This window comes from Henckelia pumila, chromosome 2 (genome assembly GCF_033568475.1).
Source record: "Henckelia pumila isolate YLH828 chromosome 2, ASM3356847v2, whole genome shotgun sequence".
NCBI lineage: Eukaryota > Viridiplantae > Streptophyta > Magnoliopsida > Lamiales > Gesneriaceae > Henckelia > Henckelia pumila.
In genome coordinates, this window is record NC_133121.1 from 3,965,586 (window position 1) to 3,983,657 (window position 18,072).

The following is an 18,072-nucleotide window of genomic DNA, read 5'->3' on the forward strand; positions in this document are numbered from 1 at the left end:
TTTTGGGTCGAATAAACAATTTTTGGGTTGGATCACAAATTTTGAAGTCCTAAAAATTTTAAATTGAATCACAAAAAATTCAAATTTTCAGTTTTATAGAATAATAGTGGTTAAAGAAAAATAAATAATAAACAAATACTAAGAAAATAAAAAAATAAGAAATATTTTCAAAAACAAATTAGGAAAGAACGAGAAATTTCAAAAATTCCAAATTAAAAAAATTCCTAACCAAAAAACAAGAAAATGAGAGAAACATGGATAGATAATTCAAAGTAAAAACAAAACAAAGAAAAAATAACATTAAAAAAATACAGGAAAGACAATTTTTTTTTAAAAGAAGGTGGAGGTGGGTTGCTCAAAAGGGTGAGCTGTTGAGTGTTGTCAAATGTCCAGAATACAACCTATGAGAAAATAAAAAATCTCAATTAAGAAAAGGCCACCAACTACAAATTGGAAAGTGATAATTAAGGTTTGGGCTGGACTTGAAAGGGTGGACTGGGCTTGGCTGGACTTGGCTAGAAGTAAATTTTTTTTTTTTGGGCTGGGCTACAGCCCACCACAGCCCTTGAAAAGATCCGTCCTTGAGGAGTACCACTGCCTCGAGAGATCTGTGATCTTCCAATGTTCAGAGCGTCGGGGCTCACACTTTCCATGAAAAATCGAGAGTATCACTGCCTCGAGAGATCTCTTAATCTTTCAATATTCAGATCGTTGGAGCACACACCTTTCATGAAAGACCGGGAGTATATCACCGCCTCAAGAGGTTATCTCGTATTTTACCGGAAGCTCTCACCTCTTCGTCTAATTAAGTCTTCGAGGATTCAATCCACATGGCTCGATAAGACCATGACTATGTTTTTCACGGACGGTGCCATTTGTAATACATCAGAACTCACATATAACTTCACAATGGTATGCTACCTGCATGGCTCGATAAGACCATGACTCTGTTTTTTGTTTCATTTGTAATACAACGAAACTCAAATATATCTTCACAATGATATGCTTGTCCAGTTTGAGTATAAAATCTCATGGCTTTGCACAATTTTTTTAATCGAAGAAAAAGACAATAGAAAACAAAAGGTCCTTTTTATCCCTTTACGCCTTGCACTCAAGGCACTGCTTTTATATTGAATTAATAGATTTTATTGAAGTTGGTGGTTGGAAATATGGAGTTCCAAAACGGGACAAGGAATCTAGTTCATAAGGCGTTAACCGTTGGGTGGCTAAAGTGCCAAACCACTTGCATATCTTAAATGCTCTAGAATTTTTATTTTATTTTTTAAAGAGAAAGATCTAGTATTTTTTTTTTTTGAGAGTGAAGAAAGATCTTGTATTATACAAATGCTCTAGAATTATTCCCCATAAAAAGTGTGGAAAAGAAGGCGACAACAAAAACAAAGACACTAATTTGTATTTTTTCCGTCTCAAATATAAATGTTTAAAGTAATAACAATTTATCTATATCATTAAATGTGATTTTTATATTTGCGACAACTGAACAGATCTACCCCTGTTTACTTTAAATAAATATTTTATCCAACACACGCAATGTATTTACTATAAAACAATATTATATATTATCAATGTAATATTTTTATGTACAAAATTTTATTTTAGTAAAATATTAATACTAACAATATTTTGGATCAAAATAAAATATTTGATAAGAAATAGTATGATTTGATTAAACATACGATGCTTTATAAACACTATGGATAAAAAAAAAGGGACATATTATTAGAGATATGTTTGAGTGGGTTTAAAAGGAAATGACGATATTTAAGGACATCTTTTTAAAATTTAATAGGATTTCATCAAATTTATGACAAATTAGCTAGTACATGTTCAACCATTTCAGGAAATAGGTGTTATGAAATTGATAATTTGATCGTCAGCGTTGATTACTTCCTTGTATGTTTTTACAATGATCGATGAATTTGAAAGTAACGATTTCAAACATATATATATATGGATTTGTAAACACAGAAAACGGGATAGGAAAAATAAAAGGGTTGGAATACTTGTGGTGAGGCGGAGGCCTTTCATAAATTACATACCGTGGGACAAATAATTCTCCTGGCCCAAAGGTTTTGAAATAGAACTTTTTCGATTTCATGGGCCGTAACAACATGGACCTGAGAATTGGGCTCTCCGAAACTCAATGATTGTTGGCCCAAAATCGTTCCCTTCTGAATAATACCAACTCGAATTGTACTAAAGAGAAGGTAATATAGGTACTTATTAGTGTTGAATCCGTAATGGGAAAATTGGGGCTATTTACGCTTCGTTAGATAGATTGAATCGGTGAATCTCTGCCGTCTACTTTGAGGATGTATGTAACATCTACGGGCCGAATCATTTGATCAGTGGAACATTAATTATAAGTTATAAATAAAGTTATTTTTGCGCGAAGTATTTGATTTGGATTCGATGATTGATTTGAAATGACACTCATCTTATGTGTATTGAAAATCCATCAAAAGTATCATCGCATTTGCACGAATTAATAAGTGATGTATTTGAAACCTATCGAACTTAAATTCATCAAAACAATCAAATAAACTTAAAATATATATTTTAAAAATCTATAACTTCGAATCCTTCCGTCAAGGGCGACCGTTCATGCTGATATCATTTGACAAGTAACGAGAAATTAAAATATATTCGTCATATAAATTAAAAAAGGAAAAAAAAAAGATGAAAATTCAAAAAGTAAACAGAATAATTTTACCGGCAAGCTAACATTGACTGAGGCATTAGTATTGAACTCCAAGAGCTGTCAACTTAGAATCCCTTGCTAATTTGCATAAATATATAATTAAATATAAATGAACTGCTAAAATAATCGAGTTTCCTTTGTTTTGAGTTGAGGAGTCATATTGGTCAATTACTTCAGCACTAATATTAGTTAATCTCTACAAAAAAATCTTCGTTTATTTTTTTAAATTATACGAGGGTTTAAACTTATATATAATGTCATTAATTATTAATTGGAAAAGAAGCAGTGTACATTTTCTTGAAAATTTAGCCAATTTACCGTAAAATCATTCCACGCCACTTCTTTTACAACCATATGTGCTAATTATAAAGAATTTTTTCTAGAGTAATTATAAAGCATATTAAACACATAACAAAGCATACGATTCTATTGATTTTTTTTCCCAAAAAAACATTTGAATGATATCTTCCAAAAATGTGGTGGTTGTAGTTTTAAAAAGTATGTATATATATATATATATATATATATATTTATATATATATATTTGAACCAAATATTTGATTTCTCACATTACCTATCATAGGACCACAATTTTGGTTCTGAAGACGAGAAAAATTAGTCTTGGAAATAAATAGGCACGATGGGTACCGTTGATATATATATTATTCAAACCAATGACAGTCTGCATGTGGAAAATAACATCCAAGAATCTCTTATTCATCCTTTTTTCTTTGTTCAAACCCGCCATTTTTGGAGCTTCCCATGCTATTTGACCGTGCAAGTTGCTAACTCTCCATGTGTGTATTTTTTGTTTTTTTGTTTTTTTTTTCGGAATAACCCACAGCCACTAGTGAGATGCGTACTCATACGAGTATCTGCAATCGTTATTTTTAAGTGTACATTGAGTAAAGTCTCGAGCTTAATGCATTAACCTGTAAATCATGTCCAATCGCGTAAACATCATTAGACAAGCTCAATCTTATGACAGACTCGGATAGGCATGCTTATCGGTTCCACGGTTATGGTTCCGACCGGTTCTGGATCGGTTGGGTACTTGGGTCGGGAACCAGACATAACCAATACGAAACCGGTTCCAGTTTCATCCAAACCACGGACGAGTTTTATAGCCGGTTCCGGTTCGGATCAAACCGGTTCCACACACATATTTAATATAAAAATTATTAAAAAACTTCAATTCTTTTTTTAAAAAATTACGATCCGATTAGAATTTCTTCCATACCGGTTCTGATTCCGGGTTTATCAGACCGGTTTCGAGCTGGTTCTGGGCCAAACTGGTCCGTTAAGCTAGACTCGGATGATAAAATTTTGGCAAGATCATCAAACTTCTGATTTTGACAATATCATCCAACCCGGACAAACCGCATGGCCTGCTAACTCTTGAGCTTTTATTATTAATAATTAATAATGTTTGAAATATATCAGAATAAAATTAGATATTGATATATATAAGATGCGTCACATTGTGCGGTCTCTTTCAACGATCTGCAAGAGAATAAGCCACGGAGTTTGAGCTAGCTGGAATTATACCCCAACAAGTCCCAATCAATAATGGCCAATAATATGTGATTGATATATGTGTGTGTGTGTGTTTGTATAGTCCAAATGTCCAATGCACAAGGTTAACGAACAGTGTGCACTCCCAAATCACATCGATCGGAATAATTGACAATAAAATCCATGAGATCGGTCGATATAATATGTTGTAAAGGTAAATAAATATTAATTATAAAAAATGTAGAGTCATTCGAAGGTTTATTTGAAAAATATTCATCATTAATTGCTATTATAATTTATATGTTATTGTGTGAGACAGTGCGCACATAATATAATGTTTTACACCTTTGGAGTAGTTTAGGATGAGCAAGCGACGTGATATGTCTTGCCATGTTTAGCTAAGTTCTTTCATTTCCATTAAATGTAAAGGTATGGGTTATAATTAGAGGGGATTTTTTTTTTTTTTTGGATTTAATAGAGTTCTTTAACAACAATATATATATATATATATATTATATATATATATAGTTTTTAAAAATACTTTCGCTGCCAAAAAAAATGGTAAATTAGTTTTTGGTTAGTAGAAAATTTTGAATATGAGATTCCAATTGTAAGATTTTAGGGGGCAAAACCCCAAATAAACACACAATACCGTGCATAATAAATATAATTTTGATTAGGGTGGATTTTCGGTATATCAATATCGGTACGAAAAAAATTCATACCGGTACCGATATCAAAATTTCAAAATCTTGTCCATTATTTTTGTTTTTTGACTGTTTAAATTAAATTTTTTTTGGACATAAGTTTATATGTTTAGTGTCATATGAACACTTATATTTTTAAAAATAAAAAAATCTTAAAAATCGAAATATTATGACTAAACATAAAATTTGATAATATAAAAAAATAAAATTATATATAAAAAATAAACATATAAAACTAAAAATACACATTTCTCGTGGTTTATTATATATTCGAAGGGACTGAAATTATAATTATGGACTTACGTAAAAGAGTTGATCAACTTGTCGCCGACCCACATAACGTGCAGGCTTGGTACTCGAATATATATATATATGTAATACATAAATATATATAATCCGTACTGAAATACATTAAATCTATTTCATTAGTTTCTTAAATTTAGTGTGCATTTGCAAAATAATTATCAAATGAACGAAATTTATATGATTTTAGTTGTTATGGTTGCAGCAAACTTAAATGTGTCGTTGAACTGATCCATCCATACTCCAAAAGTGTTCCTTTGATAATTAAACATTGTGTATGGCAAGTGTTCCGAAAATAGAGAAATAAAAATAAAAAAAAGATAATTTTATTATTATATGTAGGAAAATGTATGATTTTCTTCCTTTATATAAGTGGATCGCAGGTTCCGCAATTTTTAATCAATAATTTAAAATATAATAATTGTTCCTATATATACGTCTTCCAAGATTAATTCGTTTTTTTTAAGCCAAAAAGTAAATTTGGGGGTATAAACGCAAAATCAACATGATCGAAGTGTGCAAAATTGTCGACCGAAGTCCTTTTCAAAAATTATATATAATATTCATGATTTAATAGTGAAATTAACAAAAACGAGCTAGATAATAAATAAGTAAATTAAAATAGCATGGCGTAATTAATGTGCGAAAGTGATCAATTTATGGTTTCACATTACTGAATTAATTAAATTAAACCCTACTAACTTCTTAAAGTCAAAAACTCCTATAAGACGGTCTCAAGGGTCATTTTTATGAGACGGATCTCTTGTATGAGTTATCCATTAAAAAGTATTATAATTTATGCCAAAAGTATTATTTATTATTATAAATATGGGTAGGGTTGACCCGTCTCACGGATGAGACCGTCTCACAGGAGTGTTACTTCTTCTTAAAAGGGTTGATCCCGAAGGGGAACCCATCCCACATGAGTCAGAGGCCCATAATTAAACCCTACTAACTTATGATTACTAACTGATGATCTTATTTTAACAAAATTAACTTGAGAATTCGAATGCACTGTAAGTTTAATTTATTCCAATACAGTTGGATACAACCTAGTATATATATATATATATATATATATTAAAATTTCTTTCTAGGATTTTCTTGGTAAGATTGATGGCCTAATTACATGTTTTTTTTAAAAAAATTTATTACTATTGTGTGCGCATAAATTAAAATTGAATATTGTCTTGGTAAAGACAGATGGCCTAATTTAATTGGCGATGGATTTCAAGTATCGACCAACAGCAGGTTCAATAAGATGTTGATTTATTATAATTATACGAGGAACGTACAGAAAATTTTACAATCATAGTAAAGTTTACAGGAGCAAATTAAAATTTAGATAATATTCCACTACTTGGATAATAATAATAATAATAATAATAATAATAATAATAATAATAATAATAATAATAATAATAATAATAATAATAATAATAATAATAATAATAATAATAATAATAATAATAGAAGTCGTAAAAAATGAACATTAATTAATATCTGCATGTGAGCCTTTTTCTTTACTTTCCTACCTTTCACACACAAAACTAAATCTTCTTATCCACAAAAGGAAACCAAACCATTATTGGGCTGTGATATACAAACAAAACACAACACAGCAGAGCCTTATTAGCTCTCTCACACTTCACTACTCTTTATTATTATTATGCGAAAAAGCATCTTTCAATCTCGATGAAAACCCTTGATGCATTTTCTTCTTTAATTTCTACACAATACCCCCATTGATTTAAATTAAAGCCAAAAAGTTTAGCTTTTCTTGCAAGGAACATATCAGATCAGATCGAGATTTTTATCCCTCGTGTCCTAACATCAATTCCATCATTTTTCTTTTTGAGTTTACGTTGTTTTCAAGCAAAACCCTTTTGATCAAATTAAGGGAGGAGGAGATAGACACTTTTTTTTTTTTTTTTTTGCGGATCGGAGCTTTTTAATTAGTTCATGGCTATTTTCTCATAACTCTCTCCAAGTTAATTGACATCTCTTATATATATATACACGTACGTTGGTTATCATTTCTTTTGTTGGGGATTATTCGCTTTCTTGATCTAGGATTTCAAGAAATTTATCCCATGGATTCTGGCCACAGCGATTCGTCCAGCTGTGGTGATGATCAGGAGTATGATTCACGCACCGCCGCCGCCTACTCCTACTCTTCCTTTGGGAATCACCACCCGCAGCCGCCACCTTTCGATCCATTTTCCAACTTTTTACAACTCCAAAATTCATCTCCCTTAAATCCTAATGTTTACTGGCCAAGGAGCAGTAGTACTACTCACCATGATATAATTAGTTCCGATTCTTGCCCTAATAGTAACATCATGACCAACTTCCCCTTCGCGGTTCCTCCGCAACCACCAACCGCGGTTGCTTCCGCCGCCAATCTCAGCGACGCACCGCCAGCTTCCGCCGCAGAGAACCGGAACCCGGCGGCGGCGCGTAACACGAAGAAAAGATCTAGAGCTTCGAGACGCGCTCCCACAACAGTTCTTACAACGGACACATCGAATTTCCGGGCTATGGTGCAGGAATTCACCGGCATCCCTGCGCCGCCTTTCACCTCATCTTCGCCATTCCAAAGAAGCAGGTTCGATCTTTACGGTGCATCCTCGAGCATGAGATTAAAACCCCACGACGCCGCTCCGCCACCGTATCTCCACCGACCCTTTGCACCAGAAGTTCCACGGACATTATTTCTTGCCACCGCCACCGCTTCCATTTCATCTTCAAGCACTTCAACTCCTCCGATGAACTATAACCCATCACTTTCATCTCAAAATTCAAATCTTTTCAACTTGATTTCAAACCCCAGTCTCGCTTCATTCCTCCCAACAGATCACCACAAGTTCCCGTTTACAAGTTCTATTAATAATAATCTGCCGTCAAAAATTCAGCCTTGTTTCGAAATCCCAACAAATATTCATGTCAAAAGCGTTTCTGCAGGTAACCTACCAAATCTCATTCCCTCCGATCAAATGCAGCCCAGAAACGGAATGGATCATCTTCATCATGTTGGAGCTGAAACAAACAATATTTCGAGGAATCCAAGAAATGATGATGAGAAGATGAATAATTATAATTTACATGAGAATCCATCGACGGAAAACATTGGCACGAGGAGGAGTTCAGAAGGTATGATGGAATCATGGATTTGTTCTTCCGAGTTGAAATGATTGTAGCGTAGAAAGTATGCAGTCATGGTAATTATGAGGTTTATGATTTTTAAAGCTTTTTACTTGTGTGTGTGATCACTATCGTTAATCCATCCGTAAATTAAGTTCAATTTTTTTTTTTTTTACTATTTTTCTTAGCTTCCACTTTTTTCCGTGTAAATAAATAATTGTCTCTTTTTGGATATATTTATTTATAATAATTATCACACACCGATTTCACATCATATCTTTCATCAACAACTTTTATAATTTTTTTTCTTTTAAATTAAATAATTGTGAACTATATATATCCCTAGGTCATTATTTTCGGCTAATTTCATGCTGTATATTTAGGGTTTTTTAAATAAATATAATAAATTTTTAAAAAACTTAAACAAATATAACAAATTTTAAAACTTTTAAAAAATATAATAACGTGAGGTTTGAAACTCCACTTCCTTGAAGAGTTGGGGTTTGAGACCCCGACTCCTCATTTGTTATTTTCGAAGAGTCGAGGTTTGAAACCCCTACTCCTTATAGCTTATATTATATATATATATATGTAATATTAATTCTTTTCATTAGTATTTTTTTTAAGTTTTATATTTACAAATTTAATTATTTTTGCATGTTAAAAAAAACGATTATTATGATTAAAAAAAATTTAGTTCTTTAAATTTTTTATAATACAGTTGAACTTTTATAAATTAATAATATAACGACGATGATATTTTACTAATATAAAAATGCATTAATTAATTGATAAATTAATAAATTATTATTTATTTAGTATTGTTGATTCAAAATGAATATAGAGATTAATTATATAAAAAAATTGTGTTTTATTAATTTTCATAGATTTATATAAGATTCTTTTGAATCGAGATTGAAAAAATTATTATTTTCATTATTAATAATTATAAAAAGTATTTTTAAGGTTTTATATGCATATTTGTTTTTCCTATTATAAAATTTAGAATGAAATAAAACGATAAAATAAAATTTCATAAATTAAAGTTTTTTAATTAATTTATTTATTTTATAAAAAATATATAATTATAACTAATTTTTGAATATATTTATATAGTTATTTATTTTTTTCAAACGACGATAAATACATTTTTTTCTATTTATATAAATTTTTTAGGTTTTTATAATTTAAAATATATTATTAATTATATTAAATTATATAAACGGTTTTTTGGTCCGACTGTCCGGTAAAAAAAATTGACCGATTGGATCGTTTTTTAAGTTAGACCGGTTCGATCACTGACCTGGTTATAAAAATATTGTTTAAATAAAAAATGACTAAATACCAAAACATAACTTAACTTACAAGGCCAAAATCCAAAATTGAATACTTACATGACCAAATCACAAAACAAAAAACTTACAAGATTATTTTGACTATTATTCCTTTTATAAAAGTTCGATTATATTACAAATTTTTTCCAAACATGTAGAACAACTATAGATGCAAATATAAAACCAAAAAATAATAATGGTAAAATTGAATATATATATATATATAAATATATAAATAAAATATAAATGTATATACAATGAAGAGTTTAGGTTTCAAACCCCGACTCGAAAATAACAAATGAGGTGTTGTGGTCTCAAACCCCAACTCCTCAATGAAGAGGGGTCTAAAATCCCATGTTATTATATTTTTTTTAAATTTTAAAATTAATTATATTTGTTTAAAAAAAATTTAAATTTATTATATTTATTTAAATAACCCGTATATTTTTATATATATATGAACTTTTATTTATGGTTTTGGGATATATATATATATATATATATATATAATATAGAGTTCTTTTATGGTGCCCAACACTATAAGCCCACTTCATGCCCATCATGTACAATAGATGAGTTGACCGGTACAATAGTGTTGAGTACTATAAAAGAACTCATTATAAAAGAAGAAGAACTAGATAAATGTGAAATCAATGACTTTTATTATTGAATAGGAACATATTTATTATTATTTAGTAGGGTAATGTTGAATACACGAAAATGCTAGCTAGAAATTAAAACATATATAACTAGTTACTTACATAGACGAGTGGCTTCGTTTGAGTTTCATCGTGCCTCCGGTTTTATTTTGCGACAATTGATTGATAGAAATATTTTTTTTTTTTGTTGAAGTTTATGATATAGATACCAATTTGATCAATAATTTCAAATTATTCTCACAAGGCTTGATTTATTAACTTTAATTATTTTTACCCCATTCACATGGAAATGCATGCATTATTCTCTTGTCTTTCACACGTCAATTAGAAGTTCCTCCTTGTAACACACAGACTATGGTTATAGTTTTCTTTAATAATAAATATTATAATTTACATGTGACTAATGATGTACGAATAGCTAGTAAATTAGGGTTAGGTTAGATGTACACAAAAAATTACGCGTTGGATTACACATTGTACTTGATTAGACGGGCGTTGGACTAGTAACCTTATTATTCTAATTGATTTTCCAATATAGACTTCCAAATAAGAATTAAAAGACAGACAAAGATCTGCATACGGATGTAAAAATAACTTTCACTTTTACATGTACATGCAATTATATTTTTTGTCTTTTAATTTGCATATGTTTTGTATTTTTTTTTTTTCAATTTTAGTAATTTTTCACTGAAGTGTTGATCATCAATTTTTTGTGACACATAATATTTTTTTGGTGACAATCATCATTTTCTGATATAATATATGCAATCCGATGAAAAAACAATGAAATCGAAAAAAATGTAGACTAGGGGATGGACGTGATATCCTACTTGCATGAAGACTGTGAATTGCCCGATAACATGATAAAAATAAAAAACATGTCAATTATATAGATGACCATATAAATTTCCCCTTATATTATTGGCTGAAAAAATTTTTGATCTTCCAATCAAAACACGTATTTCATAGCTCTCATGAATTTAGCTGCTACATTCACCTTCTCTTGTATTCAAATATAAATTATTTATCTTTATTTTTTTATTCACAATTCTACGTTATTTAATTATGTAAACAAGTACATAAGAAATTAAATGCGAAAGTCTATTTTGTGAATTTAGTGAGCATTATTAATTCGTGGGAGTTTCCTTGCGTTACGATTTGTACCATTGTATGGTCCTTTCTGAAATAGGGTGCACGAAAATTCAAAATTCGATTAATGTACAAAGTACCCCTCTTTTTGATTTCGATGCTCCACAAAATTTATTGCGTTCCTAATGTAACTACTCCATTTCGATCCGGACCCAAACGATTATTCTGAACCAAGTTATTTCAATGTTTCTGTCGGTTATTCATTAAAATTATTATTTTTATGTCAAAATTATTATTTTTTATTATAAATATGGACAAAATTAACTCGTTTCATGAATAAAGATCTTTGAGAACATTTATCAATAAGAGACCTACTTTATAAAATATACGCACCCATATTTTTATCCCACGACGTGCATTTCGTGTCATTGCTCGTCTTAATAAATTTGAAGATTCTTCGATATAGAATCTTGATATAATTTCTTAACATAATTTTGGAAAAAATGTAATTTTGATTTTTAATGTTGTCAAAATACAGTATTGATCTTATATCTTTCGATTTTTTTTAAAAAATTAATCTTTTTTCATAACAAGCAATGATGTGGAACTGCACGTGTCAGCGTCATATTATCAGCATATTGGTATCGCATTTATGAAACACTAAAATTTCATTTTTTTTTTTTAAAAAAAGTCTTAATTTTATCAATTGTACTATACCATATTATCATTTAATTTCATAAATGTAATCATTTATACATCATTTTATTTTATATATATCATTTTCGAAATCCCCTCCAAATCAAACAATTAAAATCAAGGATTTGGACTTTTCGTTGGTATAAGCCGTGGGGAATGAATTCCGGCCAGGAAATGCTCACGAAATTGAATTTATGCATATTGGAGTAAAAAGCACAATCTAATGAAATCTACTTTTGAAGATTTAATTGTCTAAAAAAGGAAACACGTACGTACTTTGGATTATAAGGCGACAAAATCACATACATTAAACTTTTTTTTTTTTTTTTGAGGAAACACATACATTAAAATTTTAATCACACATATATAATTATTTTGTTGTGAGATCAATTCGTTCCACGACTACAAAGGATGAACTCAAATTGGAGCTACAATTAAATATTTATGATAGCTGTGCATATATTATTCAATTAGTACTACAAAGGAGGATGAGTTGTGATAAATTGTGGCAATATAATGGAAACAAGAACACTTTTTTTAAAAAAATATATAAAACAGAAAATCATGTAAAACACAAAAATTATTGTGAGACGATCTCGTGAGTCAATTTCATGAGACATATCCTTTATTTGGGTCACGTACGCATGAAAAAGTATTATTTTTATGCCAAAAATATTATTTTTTTTAATTGTAAATGTGAGTTTGGTTAACTTTTCTCACGAATAAAAATATTTTCTATATATTCCATATGTTTATTTTTAAATTTTTGTTTCCTTTTTTGATTCAATATAGAGGAGGAAATAGCAAAAGATGCAATAAAATGATGAATTAAAAACCTCTCTTGATTTCATTTTTAGTACAAATTTTATCGTCAAAAAATTATATAATATATATACGGACAACAATCCTTTGCCTACTCCATCTTATCGACATGAATGTAGGCATTTATAATCTCCCGAAGTTGAAATGGGAGATGACGAGCGTTTATGTTTATTCCATTATCGTATCCTATCTTTCTATTTCGTCATGTGGTGGTTGTTGATAACGTTTGAATATCAAGGATATGTAAAATCTTGATTTTCAGGGGTGGATTTAGGATTTCGGTATTGGGGGGCCACTACAAAATAATAGACAAAAACTAAAACATAAAAAATAAAAATTACATAAATTTAAAATTCATCTATCATTTTATCTTATCTATTATGGCTAGTTAAAAAATATATGGAAATATATATGAATAAAATTAAATCTACTTATTTATGTAGGTGTGTTTACTTAGTGGGGTGAGATTACATATGTATACATCATACTAGGACTATTAAAATGACTTTAAAGGATGTGAAATGATAATGGATAAACATTAACATGTTTACTTTGAGTTATTAATTTTGGGATTGAAATAATGATTGAGGGATGAATTACATTTTTACTATCTACCTATGCTGATTGCTGAATAATAATGGATAAACAGTAACATGTTCATAAATTTTTTTAAAAAATATTTCATATAATAAAAATAATGTCCAAAAAATGCATCGAATAATTAAAAATTGTTTTAATATATAGATCCGCCGAACAAATTATGGATCCCGTGTGTAAGAACACAAATTCTTACTCTCTATAAGAAGTGGATGGCCTATAACCAATATTCAAGAGTTTTATTTTTCATCATAAATAATTTCTCGGATGAGTCTATTGCACAAAACGGTTTAATTAGCTATCTTGATTTATAAGTCACTGCCTAAGTTAGCATGCGATTTACTTGATGCATACCAAAAAAATAGCATACTGGCCATTATGGATTACATGGTCATATATAGGAAAAAAATCCAACCTCATAAATATGCTAGCACTAATTATTAATATATAAATTTCACGTAACTTATAAGAATCAAAGATATTTATAATGTGATATTGGGAGATGTTCATTTCCGAATAAGATACATGTGAAATGGAGAATAAAAGAACAAAAAGGTTTAAAAGATGCAAGGAAATCAATGGGGGAAAGTGATTCTTTACGGCGGTGTCCATTTTATTCTCGAAAGGAGTACTCTTTTCATGCCATCGATTAACGAGGCAAACTTTTAAAAACAAAGATATTTATTTTTGTTTTTTAAATAAGAAATTTTTCTTTTTTTTTTAAAAAAAAGAAATTTTAACTTTCATTATACGTGTGAGGTGTGTTTCATCCTATATAATGTAATAAAATCATGACTATATATTTATTCTTCAAATTATGATGTCTATCGTGACAAAATATAAGACGTACACACGACACGATTCAATGATTCGAGTGTTTTTTCTTTCTTTTTTTCTTTTTTTTTTTTTTGAAGAATTTATATCTATATAAAAATAGCCTAAGATAATAGGCATCGATTTTTGGAAACTAGGAGGAAAGGGGAAGACTTTTTTACTCACACGTGCTCTCTAAAAGGTAATTTAATATACCAAAAGTGAATTTAATTTAATTTTACTAATTAGGTGAGGAGTGGGTTGTCTACATAATAATCTAGTAATTGTTTATTTTCAAGGGAATAATTAAGTTTGAGGTTTTCTTTGACTTGTGCCTTTTGGACTTATTGTTCGTAATTTTAATCCTCATTTAATAAATATTATCATCATAATCATCATTATAATAATTAATGAGATGCTTAATTGTTTCATAGTAAATACGGGACTTTTATGTGGAAAACTTTGTTATGCTTTTAAAATTAAGATATTTAATTTTAATTTAAAATGTTGCGTAGATTTTCTATGAAACGTGTTGACCCGATCCATTGTGTATTCAATTCCACGTACGAGAAGTACTTGCAGATATTTTAGTTTAATGCAACGTTTTTATTCTACAAAAAAAAATTCATAAAAAAAATTCCACATACAAGAAACATGGGCGAGTAAATAACGTCATTTACACGTCAGGCTTACCTCATGAATTATACAAGTGAGGGCCATTAATTTTCAATTAAAATAACAAAAGCCCAATTTTGAGGTAGCCCAATACCAACTGACTGACGGTACTGACCCAACAACTGATGTGATCAAATTGCAAAATCAAAGTCCATAATGAGACATCTTTTAAGTTTTAACATATTTATTATCTCATTATTTTTAACTAATCCAAAATTTGGGCGTTGAGATTGTAAAAGGGAACCTACTGCAATGATTTAAACAAACATGTTTTTATTTCATTAATTTCAAAAGTTTGAATATTAGTTAGATGGTTATATATTTCAGCATAATTTATGTTTTTTTTAAATACACATACTTTATGTTATAGGTTAATGAAATTAGTATATTTATAATATTAACAACCTCATACATTTTCTTATGTTGTCTCCAAACTAAAATTATTTACATGATCCGTTGTTTATTATATTTATTTTGACAGACGAATACCTTCAATCTACCCACATAATAAAATACGAACAAGCACTACAAAAAAAAAAAACTCGCAATTGTTAGTCAAGGGAAAAGTACACTTTTGGTTCTCTAATTTGTACATTTTTTATTTTTGGTCCTGTTAAAAGTAAATTTGTAATTTTAGTTATGTAACTTGCATTATTTTTTCATTTTTGGTCCTATTAACATTGAATTCGCATATTTAGTCATGTAACTTTCATGTATTTTCATTTTAAGTCTTGTTAACACCGTATTTACAATTTTAGTCATGTAAATTGCATTCTTTTTCATTTTTAGTCAAGTTTACATATAATTTTCATTTTTTTTTATCTTATAACTTCCATATATTTTTATTTTTAGTTATATTAGAGATAAATTTATATTTTTAATTCAATAAATTTCATATTTTTTTATATTTTTATTCATAATATATTATGATTTACATATTTTAAAACTTTTAAAATTTAAATGAATCAAAAAAATTGAACTAAAAATTATTCAAAATTTTTTTACACTAAATATTATCTTATAAAATACAAAATATAAATAAAAATATTAATTTAATATGAATCATTTTTTGTTTTAGTTTTTATGTATATAATATGAAATCAAACCATATAATTTTATTTTATTTTTAATCATATTAAAGGGGAATTCAATGGTCTTGTTAATACTTAATTTTTATTTTTAGTCATATTAAAGGCGAATTTTTATTTTTATACCATGTAATTTGTAATTTTTTTTTATTTTTTACTTATATTTCTACCAAAAATTATTTGTGACAAGCATAGATTACGTGAGTACTTAAGCTTTGATTTAAAAAAAAAAACCATAAATCCAAACTCAAGAAACAAAATACAAAACGAAAATCGAATTTTGGTCGGATATAAAATTTAAATTAAAAAATTTCTATTTCATATTATATATCAAAACTAAACCCAAAAAAACATGATTCACATTATATTAATACTTTTATTTATATTATATATTTTATAAGATGATATTTAGTGTAAAATTGTTTTGAATAATTTTAGTTGAATTTTTGTTATTTAATTCATTTAAATTTTAAAAGCTTTAAAATATGTAAATCATAATATATTATAAATAAAAATATAAAAAAAGTATGAAATTTATGAAATTAAAAATATAAATTCATCGATAATATGACTAAGAAAAAATATATAGAAGTTACAAGACAAAAAAGTGAAAATTCAATGCAAAAAGGACTAAAAATGAAAAAAATGCAAGTTACAGGATTAAAATTGTAAATTCAATATTAATAGGACTTAAAGTGAAAAATTAATGAAAGTTACAGGACTAAAAATGCGAATTAATGTTAATATGAGAAAAAATGAAAAAAAAATGCAACTTACAGGACTAAAATTACAAAATTATTTTTAACAGGACAAAAAATGGAAAATATACAAATTATAGGACCAAAATTGTAATTCTCCCTATTAGTCAACATACGTACGATCTCAGTTAACTAATTTGCACTTTTTTCGATGATAGTCAATTTTTATCATAGCGTTGATGTGACACTGATGCAAGGGCGGAACCAAGTGGCCCGGGTGGGCCCGAATTTTTTTAAATTTTGTATATAAAATTTTTGAATAATTTTGGTTTAATTTGGTTGTAGTCCGGGTAATCTAATTCAAAATATTAAATGATACGAGAGTTTAGAATTTTAGCCCGAATAGACTAAAATTTTTGGGTCCGCCATTGCACTGATGACATATCATCGAAAAATGCTAACACGACCACGAATATTACTAATGGTTCCGATTACACGTATACACTAAATTCCTATTGCCAAAAATGCCACCTTCCTTCCTATTGACCCTCCACATCGATCGGAGGGCAGCTATAAATCCCCCCACTAAGCTACGTACACTTCTCCACACCGAATCTCTCAATTATCCCGCACACAAAATCATCAAAAGGATTCTGAGTTAATTCTTCCATATATAACATCAATAAAAGCTACAGACATTGATATGAAATATTCATTGAGAAAGTTTATTCGTCGTTTGATGCATGCCAGCCACATATTTATCTTTGTGAATGAAACAAGCAATCCAAGACAGCCATGAAATCCCATCAAAGAATATAAACCGATCGGAACAAGATCACACGGTGTATATATGCACGATCGAATACTCGAATCAATTAACTCGATCCTAGTTCGAAAAAGGTCGAATCTAGGTACAAACATGAAGCTAGAATGGGAAAAGAGTTGCGACCGATTGTAGGGAAAAATGAACGTGTGCATGCATGAGGATACATAGTTTTGAACTTTCAAGAAACCCTGTAATGCAAATGATTGATCCAAGGTGGTATATGCCTGACTGTGCGTGATTGCATTAGTGGAGAATGTGATGAAACCTTTTTGGTCCATTAATAATGCTTTAGAAGAATCAAGATTTTTTAACTTTCTATAATGAACTCACATTTTCTTATGCCCAAATTAACCCAAATCTTATTAAATTTCAGAAAAAAAAAAT

General features: G+C 28.9%; 1 protein-coding gene across 1 annotated transcript; it reads left to right on the plus strand.

Annotated features, from left to right (window-relative positions):
• Positions 1 to 6,853: 6,853 nt before the first annotated feature.
• On the plus strand, positions 6,854 to 8,618 carry LOC140884742 (uncharacterized). The gene has a single exon (XM_073291589.1). The coding sequence runs from the start codon at positions 7,341 to 7,343 to the stop codon at positions 8,439 to 8,441; it is 1,101 nt and encodes a 366-aa protein (XP_073147690.1). The 5' UTR covers positions 6,854 to 7,340; the 3' UTR covers positions 8,442 to 8,618.
• Positions 8,619 to 18,072: the final 9,454 nt, after the last annotated feature.

Bases quoted from the DNA above. Each gene is read 5' to 3' on its own strand.
- LOC140884742 (XM_073291589.1), top strand. From the start codon at position 7,341: ATGGATTCTGGCCACAGCGATTCGTCCAGCTGTGGTGATGATCAGGAG.